At 33.3% G+C, this 21,276-nt stretch overlaps 1 protein-coding gene across 1 annotated transcript in view; it reads left to right on the forward strand.

The window, feature by feature from the left end:
- Positions 1-11,051, forward strand: part of LOC129951320 (uncharacterized) — a 48,250-nt gene extending 37,199 nt beyond the window's left edge. The window contains exon 2 of the mRNA XM_056063414.1: positions 9,562-11,051. Coding sequence (XP_055919389.1) covers positions 9,562-10,517 — 956 coding nt within the window. The 3' untranslated portion in view covers positions 10,518-11,051. The remainder of the gene's footprint in view (positions 1-9,561) is intronic.
- Positions 11,052-21,276: the final 10,225 nt, after the last annotated feature.

The following is a 21,276-nucleotide window of genomic DNA, read 5'->3' on the forward strand; positions in this document are numbered from 1 at the left end:
CTACACTCAATTCAACTTGAGTACCGTCTACAACAGGTAATAGCCATCATCATCGTTTCTGGTTTTTGCAAATTACTTATATACCTCTAAGGAAGTCGCCATCAGGGCCAGTTGTTGGCTATTTAGTGGGCCAAATGGACAGACATTAGGATTGGTAACATTTTTTGGTCTTTCGCACGTACACCGAACCGCGCAAGTTTTGTTGTTGAAAAGTAACACTTAATACAAGAATATGCAATTTGAGCGGGAATTTTGTTAAGTAAGATATTATTTTCAGCCGACACGATGCCAGGTATACGTAGGCAAGGTAGGCAGGCAGGCTTAAGTGAATAATTTATATAGATTGACTTATAGATACTCTACTCCGTGCCAGATGCTAGATGCCAGATTTTTGCAAACAGGTACCATATGACTTAACATAATGCATATAAAATATCTACAGGAGTTAAATATCTATCTATGTGTACCTATAACTATACACAGGACAAACTGTAATTAGCAAAATACCGACTTGTGCGAGATTACTTCAAATTAATTACATAGATAGACATACATATAAGTTAGAGGAGGTGATAAAAATGCTGTTTATTAGTGTTTTATAGGAATTTTCTCCTTGCAGCGTTGGTGGAAGATCTGCAAAAGACATGAACATAGGTGGTCAAAGTAACACCAACGTTGTGCTGCAAAAAAGAAGGAAAACATAATTTTAAATTCATATTTTTTAATGAAGATGAGAATTCTGGTAGACATTTTAGGATTTTAAACTTGATGGTATTTATATACATTTAAGACTTACAGTCATGCACATTTTTATAAAGGTAATGTTCAACGCTTCTTATTTTGAATCTCTCCAAGTTGTAATTAAAGTCGTGATAATTTATATCAAATATAACTTCCAACAAACTATATTTGGAAATTCCTTCATAACCAGCAAATCTGATGGCTATTCAGCAAATTTTACTCATAATAAAGATAACATAGTTAGTACTCAAGAAATCTGTAACGCGTTTGCTAACACCTTTCCAAAATCTTTCAGTAAAACTCTCGCAAAAATAGGTGAGGGTACTTCATTCTAAGATAAAAAGTAAAGGTCCTTAATAACTACCCTGGGGAACTCCTGACTTGGCAATATAACATGATGTTAATGTATCGTAGAGAAAGGGGTACATCATTTATAGCTGAAATAAAGAGTAGAGGTCCTAAATGACTATCCTGGGGAACTCCTGACTGGGCAATATATCATGATGTTAATGTATCTTACAGAAAGGGGTACATCATTTATAGCTAAGATAAAGAGTATAGGTCCTAAATGACTACCCTGGGGAACTCCTTAGCAATAATCTATAACCTTCTAGGCACAGATAAGGCAATCATGAACATTTTAGCTGAATATATTTTGCTAGTCATTCAAAAACAAAAAAAAATACATATCTTATATTAATTGAGTACCAAATATGGGTCAGATAACAATCAGTCAACTATCCCTTTTGGCACAAATATAAAACAAAACAAATAAATTATAATTCACCTGTGTGTTGTACCTAATATCGATCTACCCACCTACATCTATAAATTTATCAAAATAAACATAGAATTAAACACCACACGTACCTTACTCTGTAATATAATAACATATTCCAAAAAGCCACTTAAGTGTCCCTCTTGGGCGATAATTGTCCACTTCAAAAAAAGCTATTATCATATTTCCGTCGCGTCGTCGTCCTCACCCCCGTTTACTTTGTGCCACTAAAAGTGCACTACTTAACCCAATGTATGTTGTATGTCGTGCGTGTGTTACCTGTGTATACCGTGTCTATATATTATATTAAAGGTGTAACAACCCACATTTTACTGTCATCGTACTCGGTCTTCCAATTAACTATCACTTTACCCACCGCAAAACCACCAATTATTTTATGTTTGTTTTTGTTGTTTTACTTACATAAATTTTGGTCTAGGGGGCTTTACAAAACCGCACCTTTATGTTTTTATCTTGATATAGAAAGGTACCTTACTCGCACCTTACAATCCAACTCATATCTTGGTCTTGATGATCATAGATCAAAAGTATAAATAACTGTTTTAAAAGTGGTATCACAATCAATAATACAAATGCTTAACATCGACAACATTTCTACATTATCCAAATATGGTCAATCTGGCAACACTGTGATTTAATTAAATTCTAATAAAAGACTTTTATATAAAACGCGATAAAAAGATCCTTTTGGATATTTTAAACAAAGAAAACCACTCTCATCTATTTGTTTCTAAAGATATGAACATAAAATTGTTGTTAAATAATTATTTTTACAAAGTGACAATTCAAATTTAAAAAACAAAAACATATTAAAAATTAAAAACATGTTTAAATATACAAGAAATAACCATCATACTTTTTATGATTGATTAAGTAATTTCCATGCAAATTGATGTCTAGAGCTCGAACTCAAATTGAACAAGACTTACATATATTTCATAGATATACAATTATGCATGTTTAGATACTTTTAAAGAATTAATAATGATTTGTAGTTGTTACACGTTTCTTAGGGTTGAGTAATAAGTTATAAAAAAATTTATAAAAAAAGCTTTAAAACAGTGTCAAGTTTTTTTTTATTTGAAGTAAAATAATAAAACAAAATTCTTATTGCTGGCAACACCATTTAATTATTTTGACAGTTGACAGATGTTGTTTTTTCATTTAAAGCAAAACAGTAAAAAGTTTTTCATAGAGTTGGCAACACTATTCAACTATTTTGACAGTTGGCAGATGTCGTTTTCAGCTCATGGTAAATAACAATTCAATTTTTATTTATCACTTGTGAAATTTTGACAGAAGCAAAAAAGAAAAAAAATTGACAGATGGCAGTTTAAGATTATTTTAAATAGAAGTGTTGTTTTAATAACATCTGTCACTATAAATGTCATTAAAAACCAAATGCAACTCAGGAACACCTTTAGCTTTAAACTAATTTCTAATTTGAAAAATCCATAAGCTTTTAAAATACCAAAAGTTTTGCTTTTTCTCTTTTAGTTGAAATAAGATAACAAAAAGCTTTGTTTAAAGGATATTCTTAAAGTTGTATATTTTGACAATTGACTTGACAGATGTAATTTTTGAAAAAGAACAATTGTGTATCATTTATGAAATGTTTGCAATATTAAACAAGAAACAAACTCCGTAGAAAACAATTTAAATTTAAAATAAACAAAGTTTGCCAGCCATGTTTTAGGATTAAAAATGTTATCTGTCAATGTAAGTGTCATCAGTCAATCACATGCAACTCAGTATAGTACCTTTATTAACAAATTCATTTATAATTTCAAAAACCTATAAGCTTTGAAATTTTCTCAAGTTTTTCTCTTTTTGTTTAAGTTGAAGTAAAATAACAAAAAAAATAGTTTGAATGATTTTCTTAATAATAATTTTGACAATTGACAAATGTCATTTTCTGCTTTCAAAGTATATTTATCATTTGTGAAGTATTAAAAACATTAAAAAAGAACAAAATTGACAGATTGCAAATGGACGTGTTTTTCTAGTTAAGTAATATTTTAAAAATAAATAAATAATGGCAGCCATTTTTGTAGTATTAAAAGTGACATTTGTCGCTGTAAATGTCATCAGTAATCATATGAAACTCAGTGTAGAAACTTTATTATCAATTTTATTTCTAATTTGAAAAATCCACCAGCTTTGAAACTGTCTCAAGTTTTTCTCCGTTTTTTGTTTTTAAAAGTTGAATAAAGATATTAAAAAGCTTTTTTAAAAGATTTTCTTAAAGATGGTTTTTTGATAGTTGGCAGATGTCATTTTCTGTTAACAACAACTTAAACTGTGTTTATCATTTATGAAGTATTGATATCATTAAAAGAAAAAGGTGACAGTTTGACAGTCATGTTTTATGATTAAAAATGACATCTAGACATCTGTCACTATAAATGTCATCCAGTTATGACATGCAATAATGCCTTTAGTTTAGTTTCAAATTTATTTCTAATTTTAATATCCACATGTTTTGAAATTGTCTACGGTTGGTTTTTTTTTTAGTTGAAATAAAGTTATTACAAGTTTTTTAAAAGTTTTTCTAAGAGTTGGATATTTTGGCAGTTGATTTGACAGATGCCATTTTTTGTAAGGAACAATTCAAATTTTGTTTATAATTTGTGAAATCTTAACAGCCTGCAGTTTAAAGTTATTGAAAATGGACAAAGTTCGGTAGCCATAGTTTTAGGATTAAAATCGACATCTGTCACCGTAAATGTCATCCAGTAATCACATGCAACTCAGTGTAGTACCTTTAGTATCAAATTTATTACTAATTTGTATTATTGCGCAAAGGAACGAAAAAATAAATGAAAAACACATTAAGTGATAATTTAATAGTTTTTTGATTAATTTAATTTGAAAATAAAAAATGTCATATATAAGAATCGGGTTATGGTTTCCCTATCATTTTAGATACGAGTATAAAATGACTAATTTCAGTAGTTTAATTTGTATTTTTTTTTTTTTTTTTAAAGAGTTATCGATTTATGTATTAAAAACCTGTTACATTATTATTAAATGTGGCGCCGCCATGCCACTGGTAAGGTCATTATGTTTTTCTTGTGGTTAGCTTAAATAATATATCTTTTCTTTTCCTTTGGAAAAATATACGGCAAGCAGGGATTGGAAGTTAAATTTGTTTTTAATCACAAAACTAAAAGTTTATGGTGTCTTTAAATGCCGAATGGTTCAAATGGGGTAAATAAATGCCTAACATGACTTTCATTGTATCTATACGTACCTTACCTACCTATAGTTTCAATTTAGTACGAATAAAAAAACAAGGTGCAGGTGAAATGTTAATTAAATAATTGGATGGACATTCAAGTGTTATAGTATAACAACCATAGGTTACGTACATGGGTAGCTCAAGACAGACATAAGACTATTGGGAAATCAGGAAGTTATAAGCTAAATTAATATGCAAAAAAGGAACCTGAGTGAAAGTGTGAGGTCATCATAAGTCTCTAAATATGGGAAATTTGTATAATAAAATAATGGGGAAAGCGATGTCATTATTATAGGATTAGTTTTCAATATCTTCAGATTACTTTAGGCCAAATCAGAAGGTTTGGCATTAAGTAATATATGTAATTGATATGGATATTATCTATTGTGTAACATTTAAGATTTCTACCTTTGAGGTCTTGAAAGTATAGTAGATTATTGATGTAGACCTTATTTTTCACTTGTCCCCATAGAAAAGACATCGGTGTCTCATGCTGATCACCTCTCTTCAAGAAATAACATCGGTGAAGAAGCTTTGATTAGTTTGCTTATTGTTACAATTTATTAAGGTTAAGAATTCAAATTTGTTTTTCAAGCGTGTATCTTTTATTATTAGTAAACTGTTTTTATTTCTCAAATTTCAAAACTTCACAGCTTTAAAAATAATAGTTTAAGAGCCTTTATAAATGAAACCTCTTATTGGAAAACCTATATTTTAGTTACTGAAATTATTAAGCCTGAAAAGATTGACAGGACCGGAGTGGAGAAAAATATACAATGTAGTCTCTGATGATTATTAGATAATATCGTCCACATTTCGTCTCATTTTCATTTTTATTCTATATAAATTTTCCATAAAGTTACAAAAAACTAGTTTTAATTTATATTGTAGAACAATTTTTTAAGACCTGTTTCTTCATAAAAGAAGGCAACGTAACTGGAAACAAATTCGTTTTTGCATCTGTTTCAATTTTTCTATTTAAATGATTCTAATTTCTCAAAGTTAATTAACTTCAAGTGTTTTAATGAACTGTATGTTTCCCATTTATCTATATAGACTTATAGACTTTACATAACCTATTTAATTTTTAATAAGACCACTTATCTTGTTTAGAAAAAAAAAATAGTAATAGAAAAACATTTACTTAAACAAATTAATCTACCCCTATTTATATGCATGGATTTAAAATCTCAGACAATTTATAAAATATAAATCACCTATAACAGACAAACTATCTTTAACTTCAATACTTTAAGCCTCAAATAGTCAAGCTCTCAACTTATGTTCGTTATACGTATCTATAATAATTTTCCATATTTTTTCTCGTTCATAACTTTTAGTCGAATAAAAAGTAAACAAATAATAATAATTGATTGTTTCGATCTTGATAACAACAGAAATAATAATAAGAAAATAATACACAATAATAATAAGGCCCCGCACACACGTCACACACTGTCAGCAGTTGTGCAGCCTGAAGGCCAATATTATTAACTATTTGATATAGGTTGATACCGATAGGTATACAGGGACGGGGACGGTGAAAAAAAGACAATATAATCGCATTTAACATGCTCACCACCATATCACACCAACTCCACCCATTTGTTCGTTTAAAAGTGGAAAACATTTGTCCGCCTTCCATCAACATAAAAATGTAGGATTCTTGGAACTTAAACTATTTTTTTAATGTGTTAACAAGGTGTTTTGTATGTTTGATTGATTCTTATAAATTACCTCAAATAACGGGTGTTCAATACAAGCACTATTTCCATTCTTGAATTCAATTCTGAAAATCTCAAAATTAATGTTGGTGTGCCCCAGGGCTCTGTTCGGTCTCCGATACTTTTTCTTATTTTTATTTATGATATCCTGTTTACAACTTCTATTCAAATACATTATTTCTATGATTATAGTATTCTTAGATGTTTGGGTTATCTAAGTCAATGCAAGAAGTTTCAATTCCCCCCCCCCCCCCTCACTTGATCTGGTTTTTATAGACAAGACTTTTATACGTCCAAAGCTTGAGTATAACTCCCTTACTAGACTGGTGTTTCTGCAACTTACTTAAAACTCTTATACAGTTGATGATTGATGATCATGTCAATATTGGTTCGTTAACGTCGCTAGAATATAGTCGTAAATTTTCTTGTCCCGACCTTTTTTACCTTTATTTCAAAGGTTGATGCTCTAGGCTCTAGAGAAATAGCCAGCTACATTCCTCCCCCTAAAAACGATTTACCGTAGAACTCGTGCTTTAAGAAATGCTCATCAGAATACACTCAAGAACAACTTCAGTCGTGCTGTCAAGTAGAGATTCCTTCTTTAGCCGTACTACGCGAATGTTGCATACTTTAGCTTACTCTGTGTATTACTAATAAATATCTTTAATAAATATAAATTCTTGGCCATAACATTACATTCTATGTGTTGTATTGCTTCTTAAAAACCACATGTCTACAAAAACACCCTTTACAAAGAAATAAAGAAAAACCTGGACAATCAAGAACAAAACAATATCTCCCACATTTTCATTGTTAAAACACATTTTTTTATTATTATTTATTTAAACACTTTGATTAACCACTTCCTGAGATTGTTTTCATAAAATTTATTTTATGTTGACATTTTAGTGTAGTTGGCGTAGGATTGTTTTAAGATTGTCATTTTCACCTGATAAATGCCGAGCAATTAATGTCGCTACATGAATCGAGTTATAATTTGATATCCATTCGATGGCGCCACATAAATTTGTTTCTTTCCTCTCTGCATCTTCAAGACTTCCCCTCTTCTCGTCACAGCATGTAGCATATGCGCCAAGTCAAAGTAAGATTCAGAGCCAAGTCGAAGTTGAAGTCGAAGTCTAAGTCAGAGCGTCACTTAGAGGTGTGCAGACTTTTTATACGCAACTGAGTTATGTTTCCTTTCATCATCATGAAGTTTTGTTTATTTTTTAATGTTGATTGCTTTTCGAAGACTCTTTTGGGGGCTTTAAAAATGAATAGCATAATTTTTCATTTTGATCAAATATGGCTTAAATGAAGTTTATATCCGCTAAAAACCAATTAAAAAATTAGATTCTTATTTGCTTAATTCCACAAAACAGTTTAAACTAATTAACTTTAGTTTGTTTGGAAGTTTTTGAAAATTCCACCTACGAATTTTTGTTTTTGAGAAGTGACACTGATTGAAATAGTATATTTTATTAATTTATGTATAAAATTACAACCAAAGATTGTCAACAGGAGACACACAGATTTGGTTCTTTTGGTAGTTAACTTTTTTAAAATGTATCATGGCTATGATGAAATTTTAATAGCGACTTGACGCGACGCGACGGATGATGATTATTTTAATGGACATTTTATTTATGCGATATAATTTTTGACGAATTTGCATATCTGGAAGTTTGAAGATTTGTTAAGCTTGATAAAACAAAAAAAATTGATTAGGCAAATAAAATTTAATTATCTTAAACCAAACAAAGAAATTTATAATTTGAGACTTAAGTATTCTAACATTCAAAAGGGAAGGTATAAATTTTACTTTACTACAAACCAGTGGCGCCTCTTAAACGCCAACAACATAAAAATGTACAAGGTGATTTTGTTTTGCTTTTAAAGATGGTTTCTTATGTTTTATTTTCTTTTAATTAAAATTTGATAAGGATTAAGATTACTTTTACAACATTTATATGGAAAGAGTTTTGATTAAAATATAAATTGTTGCCAAATAAAACAACTTATAAGGTTAACTTGTGGGAAGAAGCAGATAGGATAGTTTGTTTAGCTCAAAATTCGAGATACTTAGTGGGCAGCTCTTCTCCTCAATTTTAACGAGTGTTATTAGCTTGAAAGTTTTTAATCTGTCCAAGGTTAATATTTTAGACGTTTTGAAGGGAGAAAACTTAAAATATAAAAGGAATTTCATATCGTGTTTTCATATTCTGGTAGTTGACAGCTGTCATTCAAACTTATAATGTTACCCAAACGACCTTTTTCACTCAAATAATACCCGAATTATTGGTCAAGTTGTGACCAAAATATCGACCGAAATGTGTGAAAATTTAATGACTCAAATTCGTCTAGTACCGGTCACTTGAATCATACGGTTCTTCAATCTTAATCCCATTAAGTCCAAGCTTTTTGATGAAGCACATTTATATGTTTTCTACCAGAAAAGTGTGTTCTATTAGCTCGACTTTTAAAACCGCTATCAATTTTATGATGCAACCCAAGTTTTATGTAAGCTCCAAATATAAAACGACCACTATTTCTTAGCCTTTCACCTTTTCCATTTTGCAAAGAGATATAAAGTACTTAATCACCCGTTTTTGCAGAGCAATTTTGTGCAAAGTGAAAGTATTTTTATCTTCCATATCCATTAGAAGCAGAAGTCAATCATAAAACGAATTACGCTTTGTGACACTTTCAAACGGCACCAATCCCCAAAAATACACCTTTACCTAACTATATAGATACAAAATTTAAATATTGAACCTGATATTGATATGATTTTTTGACGATCTTGAGAATTTAATGATCATCGTCACTGATCGTCGTGGTGATCATTATCATTCAGGTAGTGAATGTCAATTTTTGGTTTTTGTCTGTTTGTGTGGGCGAATAATTAAACTTGTTTTTATTTTCTTCAAATTTCTATCAAAAATCCGAAAAAAATGAAAAAAATCTTTCTTTGTTGTGCAACAAAATTTGACTTTTATGTTTTATCTTTTTTTTTTGAAAAAAAAACTAACCTAATATTATTTTTTTATTTTTAGGATCACAACAATCCAATGATCGTGATGCTGGTTTTTGTTCCGGAGGATCCGAGGGTGGTGATGATCTCTCAATGGATCATTCAAGACTCGATCCGAGCAGTCCAACCGATGCCTCGGAGGATTCGGTGGAAGTTAAAGTCACCCCCATCACGCTTATTCGAAATAAGAGAAAAAGCACCGAGCCCTCAAAAGTGATATGTGATCGTGAAGAAACCGGACCTCTCAAGAAACGCATTCGTTACTCGCTGAATGCTGGTTCGTATGAACCATCAATAAACACCAAACAGCAGCAACACCACCATCATCATCGTACCTCATGGGATTCCAATTCCAATTCCAGCCAACAATTGCAGCAACAACAACTACTGCCTCACGAATTGATGCCAAATCCAGCTGAGGTGCTGGTTCGACATCCGGGAGTCACGACACTCCATCGATTGCCAACACACCCAGACGACGATGATATTCAAGATGAACCACTCGCTTTGGTTCTGAAGAAACCATCATCGTCGGAGGACGATGATTGCCACGTTCAGGATGACTTATTCCAGCATAAAGAACTCCATAGTCACAACATCACACCATCGGTAGCATCGTCAAGTGGCAGCATAAGTGGTGGCAGTTTCAACCATGAAGGTCGACCCCAGCAACGGAACTACAAGAACATGACTCGGGAGAGGCGAATCGAAGCCAATGCAAGGGAGCGAACTCGTGTTCACACCATTTCGGCGGCCTACGAAACTCTCCGCAAAGCAGTTCCTTCCTATTCGAATAGTCAAAAGCTCTCGAAACTGTCAGTCTTGAGGGTTGCCTGCTCGTATATATTGACCCTGAGTCGAATGGCCGGTGAGGATTACAGTGAAGACCAGAGTGAGCCATCAATTGCGTCTTGTATGGAAGCTGTGACAGCGACGATCCAGACAGAGGGTAAAATCCGCAAAAAGAAGGATGAATAAAAGTTCTGAGCAGTAAGCTTGTACATAAAATACCCGCCCATTTTCTAAATCTCTTAAGGATTTTTGTGTTAATTTTTGCTGAACATTTTTTTGACAAGATAATAAAACAAAGATCTTGAAAGACAAAGCGTAGTTAAAAAAAAGGTTTCAAAAGATCTCTAAAAAAATTAAAAATAACCAAGACTCATGATTGGAAAACAAATTCACTTCAGAAAAATAAATAATTATAGAATCTCAAAAAATTAATGGACTTTTTTGGTCCAAATTTTGAATTGATCTTCTTTGAAATAAAAATGTCAAATCTCATTTGTTTAAGAAGTGAACTTGAATATTAAAAATAAAAACGATTGTAAATTTAAAAAAAAAAGCTTTAATTATATTTTGAATTGTTAAGAACATTAAAAAAATTACTTGCAGCGCAATATTCGACTTTTGAAAAGCTCTACACAAAATTGTAAGTAAAAATTTAAGCTGAAACATTTTGAAAAATAACAAAATCTACGCTTCTAATTATAATTATATGAAAAAGAAAAACATGTTTAACATCAATTAAAAGAGAGAAACAAAATAAATCATAGCCCACCCAATAAGTCTATAATTATATTATATTTATTAAAAATCAATAACAAATAAAAATTCAATTAAAACAAATTACAACAAGTCACAATTTTTATAGTACAAAGAAGTTTAAAAACAAAAAAGAGGAAAAGTAAATAAAACAAAATGCAGCAAAGCTACCATTTAAATAATGTTAAACGACAATAATTAAATTTAAAATAAAATTAAATATTATTGTAAACAAATAACGACTTAAATATATATTTGCTATTATGAAAAGAAACAATAATAAAATTGTATTGACAATAAATAAACGTTTTCTCTGATTTAGAACAAGAAAATGCGTCATAATAAAGCACAAATAATTACAAAATTGTTTATATTTTGTTTTTATAATTTAAATATAAAATGTATGTATAATAAATTTCAAAAAATAAACCAATTCAGTTTTAAAATGAATACGATAAATCTCAAGAAACTATCCTTTTGTAAATTATACATAATTTAAAAAAAAGTCTTAATTGTAATTTTAATTTTTATTATATATATTTTTTTTGAAAAAAAGTGCCATAAATTATATATAAAGATGTATATTATATATCTATATATACATAATTAATTTATATGTGAAAAAGTAATTTTAAGAAATATTAAAAACAAAAAACAATGCAAATGCATAAGAAAAGTTAAAAATGGAAAATAAATGTATAGCGGTGATTTTATTATTATCGCTGTATTTAAAATCAAATGAAATGTTCTTGTTTTTCTTTATATTTTAAGTGGTTTGGAGACATTTTCCAGCGTCGTTGTCAAATTTTCTTTGTTTTTCTGGTTTAGATTCTTAGATTTTTGGAGGGTTTTCTAATAAGGTCTGTTTGATTTTGACAGCTCGTATCGGCCATATATTTTCTTTTAATCAGCCTCAGTGACAAATCATCAAAACTTAAATGTAGTAGTGTCAAATTTTGAGTCCACCAATTCAGTGAACAATCAGCCAATACCCGAACGCCAAATAAATGCAAGATCTGTCGAAAACATCGCTGCTGTTAGTGACACAATCAATTCCGTGTCGCTCACAAAAATTTGGTCTGTCGCAAACCACACTACGGTAAATGTTGCGTTCTACAAAATCCAGCTGATCCAGGAGCTGAAACCAAACGTTCGTGAATTCGCTAATTAGTTATTGGATTAGGTGGAAGTCGATCCCAATTTTGGTCCAAAAGTCATCTTTAGCAATGAGGATGAATGTGTACCGAAATAAACAAAATGGCCAGGGATTACACCAATCCACTCGAGATTCACGAAGGTGCCAATGCATCCAAATAATGTTAGTGTTTGGTGTGGAATTCGGGCTGTAGCCTTTATCGCATCGGTCCGTGCTTCTTTGAAAAGATACTATAAGTCGATGATCAACAACTTCTTGTGGGCTGAATTGCATGATATGGACACCGAAGAGACACGAGACACAATCGATATTCTGCGCGACCGGTTTTATGGCTGGTTATCTTATCAGACCCTAGTTGGCCGACAAGATTGTGTGATTTGACCACAGGTTTTGCAAATTAAGATTGATTTATGTACCAAAGTCATCGAAAATTGGACCTTTTGAATGCGCGTCACCCAGCAAAGCCGTGGCTGTGATTTCAACGGTGTTATTTTTAAACATAATGTCATTGATAGGGCTCTCAAATAAAGATAAAACCTTATTGGTAAATCATTTATAGCTTGTTTTATTTAATTTTAAAATCTTTCTTTCTAAACTGATCAATTAATAAGCTTTACCCAATAAATAATAAATACATTGGGTGGCGCAATGATCCGTTCAGAACTAGGGCCTAGTGACTTACGACTCTCAACCATTCCTTAGTGCTAGTACTGTTGTCAGCGATGGAGGGGAAATACAATTTTAAGCCGAATCCGAACAGCCATTTTGAGAAAGCACTTTTTAGGACAACAATTACTCTTGGAGAACTTGTCAATTACTCGCAAGAGGCATTTTTTTTTATCGAACCCAAGACCTCTCACATGACAGACAGTCCAAAGCACTAACCATCATGCCACGGCTTCTACCAGTTTTAACCCCAATAATGAGTTCAAGTCACGGCTTCTACCAGTTTTAACCCCAATAATGAGTTCAAGGTACTTTTTATTAATTTAACAGAGAGTTTGTTACTCTTTTGGATGCAAAACCAATCTACATCTCGCTCTTAGGTAAGCTTACATTTATCAAATCACTTCAATGATAAGAACTCAAACTTAGAAAAATTGAGCTCTATAGTGTGCTTTAAGTACCATGAAATTATTATGTTGAAGTTTGGAAAATATGAATGAACTAAATAAAGAGATTTTATTCATTTACAAGCTGCACCTAATCAATTTTTTTTGCGCAAAAATGGTTACAATATAATAACTTTTAAAGATAGACATACGCTGTCGCGGACGTTGTGTAGAACTATTAGAGGCTAAGCTTAATGGTAGTTATTTCCTTCTTTGATAAATGAGCTGGCCAACACTGAAAGAATTTTTCAAATCAGATCAGTTGTACTGGAGATTAGCGCGTTCAAACAAGCAAACAAACAAACAAACTCTTCAGCTTTATCGTGTTGGTAGGTTTCATTTTAAATTGGGAAATACGAGTATAGCTCTAAAATTGCCACAGCTGCTGACAGAAGTTTTTTCGTAGATTCATTTTTGAAAATAAATATTCCAATCACGCCATCTCTTTTCAATCAGCACCAAACTGTCATTCGATGCACGGGTTTTCTTTGCTTCAGATGCAGCAAATGTATTAGGTATTATATGATTTAGAACGTTAAAGAAGAATTCTCCTAGTTAATTCCTGCTTTTTGAGCTAGAGCGTGCTTTCCTATTAGGCAATGCCCGGTTATGACACCTATTATCGAGCTTATATGCGATATGCTTAGAGATACCAAGCACCTTGATCGCTTCAAATCTAGTGTAGGCCAGATGTTTTTTGAGACCTGACACGTAGTGATGCTGCCTTCTAGTTTAGATGTAGCGATTGGTATGCAGCATTTTCCAAACGTGGTAGAATAGGTTATAGGTTCTGTAAGCCAGGATAAGACTTCTTTTACCACCAAAAGTTCAGCCTGGAACACGCTACAATTATTGGGAAGGAAGAAAGGAATGACAGTCTTTATTTCAGTTTTTCGGAGTATACAGACCTCCACTTCCTTTGTTTTTGATCCGTCTGTATAAAAGTGAATTGACTCGTCTTCCAGGAATGCTCTTTCCTCCAAAAAAGATGGAAGGTATAGAAATCTGGAAGTTTCTGTTGAATTGCAGTTCGGGGATGGTGTAGTCCGTGTGCTTTGGAATTGATTTTAAATACCTAAAAATTACGGAGTGGCGATGAAGTTTTGAGGCCATTAGCTATTTATTTGCTAAATATATCAAGAGGTATAAGTCAAAGTTTTGTGTTCAGTGCCGCAGATGGGGTCGTGCCAAGCGATCCGCTTATACAAAGGCAAGCTAAACGTTGGACTTTATTTATTTTGTCGCTGCTTTCTCTAAAGCAGTCCACCATACTGCCACACCGTACATTAAAATAGGTCTGATTACCCGATCTGTATAGCCAATGCGTGATTCGGGGTTGTAGCCCTATTTATAACCAAAAGCGTTTTTGTAAGAAAATAGTGTTCCAATAGCTTTATTGACTCTTTCTTGTACACTGCGTTTCCAATTAAGTTTTTTGTCTAAAATAAGATACTAAGCCTCGTCTAAGACCTTTAAGTTCCTGTGTGGGTTGACCCCACATCACACTGATCAGCCCAAAGTATTAGTCTGCCTAAGCCATTTTGTAATAGTTATTTTAAGGTGTTAAGACACTTTCCTAAAACCGCTATAGCAACGTAATACGCATAGGAAACCCTCCGCACACAGACTAGTACGGATTTCATTCACCACTAAGTTAAAGGGGAGAGAGGATAGAACACCACCTTGCGGTGTCCCTCTACTAAAGAATCTTCTGACAGAAGAGTTTTGAGTTAATTATCCTGCTAGTCAGCATTAAATGAACTTACTCCCCAAAGGAACTCTCTAAGAGATGTTAGTGTAGATGTGATTGCAGACGTGTCCACGTTGTTAAAAGCAACTTCGATGTCAAGGAAAACAACTATAGTGAGCTCTCAATGATGGAGTTAATATTCGACGGTGCATACTAAGGTATATAACCCCGTTTCCATCGATTAACCCTTACAACTTGCATCAAAACTTGCCTCAACGTTTAATTAATAATGTCTGAAGTCTAATTTCAGACAAATATCTAAATTGGGACATCGTAGTAGAACCGCAGTCGATACTGAGAATATGGAAAGATCACTGCTATATCTAAACTAAAGTCAAACAAAGCTGCTGGAGCTGACGGCATCGCCGCCGAACTATTCAAAGCAGCAGGCGATGACTTGGTACGGAGCATGCACCAACTCATCAACAAAATATGCCCGATGAGTGGAATGTCAGCATAGTGTGCCCAAAACATAAGAAAGGAGACCCTCTAAACTGCGCCAACTACAGAGGTTTCCTTAACACTGCGTATAAGATCCTCTCTGCCGTATTATGTCAACGTCTTAAGCCATTCGTCAGCAACCTGATTGCTCGTTATCAGCGTGGCTTCAGACCAGGAAAGTCCACTATCGACCAAATATTCACACTACAGCAGATCTTGGAAAAAACCCTGGAGATTCAAATAGACACCCACCATCTCCTTATCGATTTTAAAGCCTCGTATGACAGAATCCATAGGGAAGAGCTCTACAGAGCAATGTCTTGTTTTGGCATCCCTGTCAAACTTATCCGTTTGTAAAGAAAGACGATGGAGAATGCACGCTGCTCTAGGTCGGAAAAGATCTTACCGATGCATTTGATGTCAAAAAAGGTTTTAGACAAGGCGAAGCACTGTCATTCAACTTCTTTAAAATTAATCTGGAAAGAATTGTGCAAAACTCAACCGTTAACACTAGAGGCACAATCTTCCATAGGTCCATCCAATAACTCGGATACTTAGATGATACTGACATAATTGGAAGATTAAAGCGTGATGTCTGTGGAGCGTTTTTGAGCATTGCGACGGAAGCGAAGAAGATGGGTTTAGTGGTCATTAGGGCAAGACCAAATATATGCTGTCATTAAAAACGGAAACTGAACGACGACGTCTTGGACAAAACGTCACGGTATTAGTATCGGCTAGAATATATTTTTTTTTATTTGATATTTCTTAGATTGTTATTCTTCTAATAATAACTCCATTTAAATTTACATTATAATTTGAATTGCAATTGAAACGCACCCAACTCATGTCTCACTATTTGATGTCTACGCATAATATTATTAATCAGAAAACATATCTATGTATTATAGCATTTAATTGCTAAAACGTGGAATGAAAACTTGAAATAATTTTCGTCGAATAAGTCCAACAATAAAGATCATATATTTATGTATGTTAATAGTGTTGAGGTATGGCTGGCTTAATCCTTTTTCAAATAATTAATGGACTTCCTTTAAACCTAAACTTTGTTGATGAATTTTCTACATTACCTTAAACAATTTCTGAAAACGACCTTATTTCGGAATGACATTATTTCCCGTTGCAATGCTTAGTTGAAGGCTTTTCTATAGAAATAAACATAACAAAATAAGTGAGGCTACTTTAAATATACACACTTTGTATGTTCCAATCGTTTTTCCATACATTTACTCACTTATTAATATGTTCAGTAAATGTTCGAAGCGTTTGGCCTTAAACACAACATACTATGTAATAAATCGTTTTTGAATCTAACCTATTAAGAAAATTACCTCGTCACTCTTGTTATGGTTTGACTTTTCATGAATTAACAAAAAATATACATGGCTTCAATAATTATGTCGACTTCTAAGTTGCACAGCTTGATATTTGTCACCAAATTAATTGAGTGGAAAAGAAATCAATTTGCTTTATGCCTTCAAAAACATGCAACAAATAGAAGAAAAAAAGAATCAGTTTACACACTTTTACCATTTGGCATTCGTATCTAAAAATAATTACAACGACATCGAAGTCTTGACACTGCATTTCGAATGTTTTAACATCTGCAATTTATAACATTTATTTTTATTTCAATATTAATTCGAGATAATTCTCAGAGCGCGTAGTTAAAAAATAATAATTAATCATAATATTTTTTTTTTATTATTATTATTAGTAAGTAAAAGTCAAACCCACATACTCGTAACGTACAACAACAAAAATATCTAGAGCAACAGTTGCAGCTAAAAGAAAATTCCCAGTTGGAAGAATTCAAGTCGTTTTGTTGAGCCCCCGGCTGGCAGCACTATCTCTTCTTCCATTGATAAGCCTGATGCAATATTGTCGATTGATTTCGTGGAAGCTCTTTGGAACGATGCTAATTAGCGTATTTTTATTCTTTATAAAGTATTTTATTTTATTATAGTTTTGCATATGTTTTTGTTTCTTATTTTTCCTTATTTTGTATTTTAAAACACTTTTATCGATACGGGTTTGATGCGATTGTGGGATCAAAACCGCACCACCTGTGTCAGGCTGGCTTGAGCAAGTAAACAAGGGCAGTCATAATTTTAGTTGTTCTTATTGTCATACATGTACATATGTACGAGTATGTATGAATTTAAATAAAAACAATGGCGGGTGCGGCCGAAATGCTAATGGCCAAGTCAAAAATCAGACGTTTTTCTGAAATTGCTTTTTTCTTGAAGCAGGACAGGAAGTCGGAAGGAGCAGAAACGAAATAAACGAATCAAGTCGTCAAAAACAAAATGTTTTAAATGCCATTTAATTTAGATATGAGATTAGCCGATAATGTTTCAAAAATAAGTGTGAAATAAGAGATTTTTCTTTTTAATAAACATCACAATGAAAAACGTGCCTTTTGTTTGATTTATCATTCCAAAAATCAATGATCCCATAATTGTTTAAGTTTTTAATTTGTCATCATAATTTTTTGGTTATAAAACATTATAAAAGTGTTTTGTTTGTAACTTACGATCATCAAACTTATTCAAAGTTCAAATTCCTTGGAGACTTAGCATGACAATCAAACCTCATAATGCCCCTAAAATTTTGTGTTTTCTTCTAACACCTTTTTATTATTAAAAGGGCCACTAAGTTGAAGAAGTATTATATCAATATTAACGAATGTCAAATTAGGGAAAGAACATTCATCTCCCTTTCTTTGCTAACCTTATGTTAACTTTAAAAAACCCTTAACTAATTTATAATTTGCCATTAAAAAGTCGTGTGTGAGTTTTGAAAATTTCAAATTTATTGTAAAATGTTTTCTATTTAATGTAAGAAATTTTTGCTCTCAAAATAGAACTTCAAAGGAAAAGTGCACAGAAAATTCTATATGTTTTTAAGCAGCGCTTCTAGCAGCTGTTAAAAAGCCATCATGTAGACGAATCAAAAGAACTATTAGACCAGTCAATGAAGACCCAGTTTCAGCTTTGAGTATTCAACAGGTTAAGAAAGCCATGAAACAGGCTAAAAAACAACAAACCCTTCGGCCGTGGTGGCCTGCCTGCGGAGCTTTGCAAATATGGAGGTTATGAACTAGTAGGGTGCAAGCACCAGCTCATCAACCAAGTGCGGGAATGGGACACTATGCCCGATGACTTGTCAAATAGCTCAATTTAATTTTACTGCAAAAATTATAGAGGCATATCCTTGCTTAATGTTGTCTAGATGATTCTATCCAACGTACTATGTGAGAGTCTAAGGACTTTCTACAACGCTATAATCGTCGCGTACCAGCGTGGCTTCAGGTAAGGCAGATCAACGATTAATCAAATATTGACATTAAGGCAAATCCTGACAAAACCAACGATTTTCAAGGCCAAATCCGACATATTTTCGTTGAATTCAATGCCGTATTTGATAAGTCTTTAAGAGCTTCTATTGGCGATATCTGGGATCCCGAAAACACGATCCAGCTATGCTGCATGACGTTAAAAAATAGGGGGTGCAACGTGCAAATGGGTAACAAGTCATCCGAGCTAGTCCAGACATGTACAGAGTTCAGACAAGGAGATACGCTTTCATGTAATTTCTTCAACATAGAGAAAGCGCGCAAGAGTGGTGATAACCTGGAAGACACTACCTTTAACAGGTCTTCTAAACCCATTTATAGTTATGTATATATGAACAGGCGAAAGGCGTTAGTCTTGAAGTAAATGAGGACAAAACAAAGTATATGCTATGAATACAATCAAACAACGCCCCACCCGTCCAACTTAGGATAAAACTTTGTTGTTGGTAGCAGTCATTTTGAGGTAATCTGACGAAGAACTACCCTAGCAAACCGCTGCTATTTCGGTTTGCCCAAGCAAATATGTTCAAAAATCCATTCTCGAAACACAAAGTGCACGTTACAAAGAAGTATTCAATTGGCGTGGGTAGATTTTGGCCCTCTGGTGGCTATTCTATGGTGACAGCTGTCAAATCTTTTATTTATTATTCAAATTTGAGACGACCGGTTCAGTAAACAATCAACCAACACTCATACTTTCAAGGAATGCAAGATCAGCCAAGAACATCACAGCGGTCCGTGAAAGTGTACAGCAAAACCAGATTCAGTCTATTCCTCGCAGTGTACAAGAACTCGGCCTTTCGCATACTTCAACTCTCCAAATTTTTTGTCGGGGCTTTGGCCAATACCCGTACAAGATCCAACTGACCCAGCAGTTCAAAGTTTATGACCATAGACAACGCCGTTTGTTCGCTGACTGAGCTTCAAATCGTTTGACACCTACCTAGGTGATAATGCATTCTCAAAAAGATACAGTTTGGTGTAAATTTTGGGCCAGTTTCGTAATTGGTCCGTACTTTTTTCAAAACGACTTTAATGCGGTGCGGCGTCACCGTCAACAGCAAGCGCTACACAACGATGATAACTAATTTCTTATGACCCAAATTGAACCATATTGACCTATACGACATGTGGTTCCAGCAGTTAGGCGCTACGTGGCACACAGCAAACGCTACGATTGACATTTTGCATGATGTTTTGAGGGTAAGGTTATCTCTCGTAGGGGTGATGTGAATTGGCCACCAAGGTCATGCGATTTAATCCCACCAGACTTTTTCCTGTAGGGTTTCTTGAAGTCGCAGGTCTATCCAAATAAACCACAATCGACCGATGCCCTAAAGGTGAACGTAACACTTTGCGAAAGAGTCATTGAAAATTTTAATACTCGGATCCGCGCTACCGTAAGAATCCGAGGCGGACACTGGAATACATGCACATTTCAAATAAAAAATAATTTTGTTAATACCTCACACACAGCTTCTTTTATTCCATTTCAACATTTACCCACCCTCATTAAAAAACCCTTTGCAAAACTCTAATTTTACCCTATCTTCTCTACAGTGCAGAGCGCTGGAAAAAGTGGAATTGATACTGAACACTTTGAAGCGAAAAATCCCTTGGCGGATATTTAGTTCAATATGCGATTCAATTGTGAAATGTAAGAGCTCTGTCAAGAAATGTGGGTATAGTCTAAAACGCCAAAACACGCAGACTACACTGGGCCGGCCACAAATTCAACGAATGGACAACAGCAAAGAGACGAGAAGGAAGACCGAACCTCCACGAGAACCAGGTTACCGACGAAAGACCCCTTGGTCCGCAAACGATGGAAGAACTTAATATTTCAAGCTGAGACTATCAATGGATCGTTAGCCGCATAAGTAAGTAAGTATGCTTTAATGAATATCAGTAAATAAATCAATTTGTTTAAGGTCGATTGTAATTTCCTTCAAGAAGTCAACAAGGCTGATACCGATTTAATTCTTCTCCTAGCAAAAATAAAATAGAAAATATTTAAACTCATTTTATTCAACGAGAATTAATTTCTGAAATTGTTCCATAGCGTTTTTACATCCCAGTTGCTCCTTACTTTAGGTTTAGGCAAGTTCTCTCGGAACTCCTACAAAATGCCCTAAACAGGCTAACTAAATGGGCTAATCAATGTGGATTGGACGTCAACCCACACAAAACAGAATTAATACTCTTTTCGAGAAGATATAAAATTCCTCAGATTAGCCCACCCAAGATTAGAGGAATACCATTAAGCTTTTCCGATCAAGCTAAATATTTGGGACTCATTTTAGACAAAAAACTAAATTGGATGGCAAATATTGATGAAAGAATCAAAAAGGCTA

The sequence above is a fragment of the Eupeodes corollae genome, chromosome 3, assembly GCF_945859685.1.
Source record: "Eupeodes corollae chromosome 3, idEupCoro1.1, whole genome shotgun sequence".
NCBI classification, from domain to species: Eukaryota; Metazoa; Arthropoda; class Insecta; order Diptera; family Syrphidae; genus Eupeodes; species Eupeodes corollae.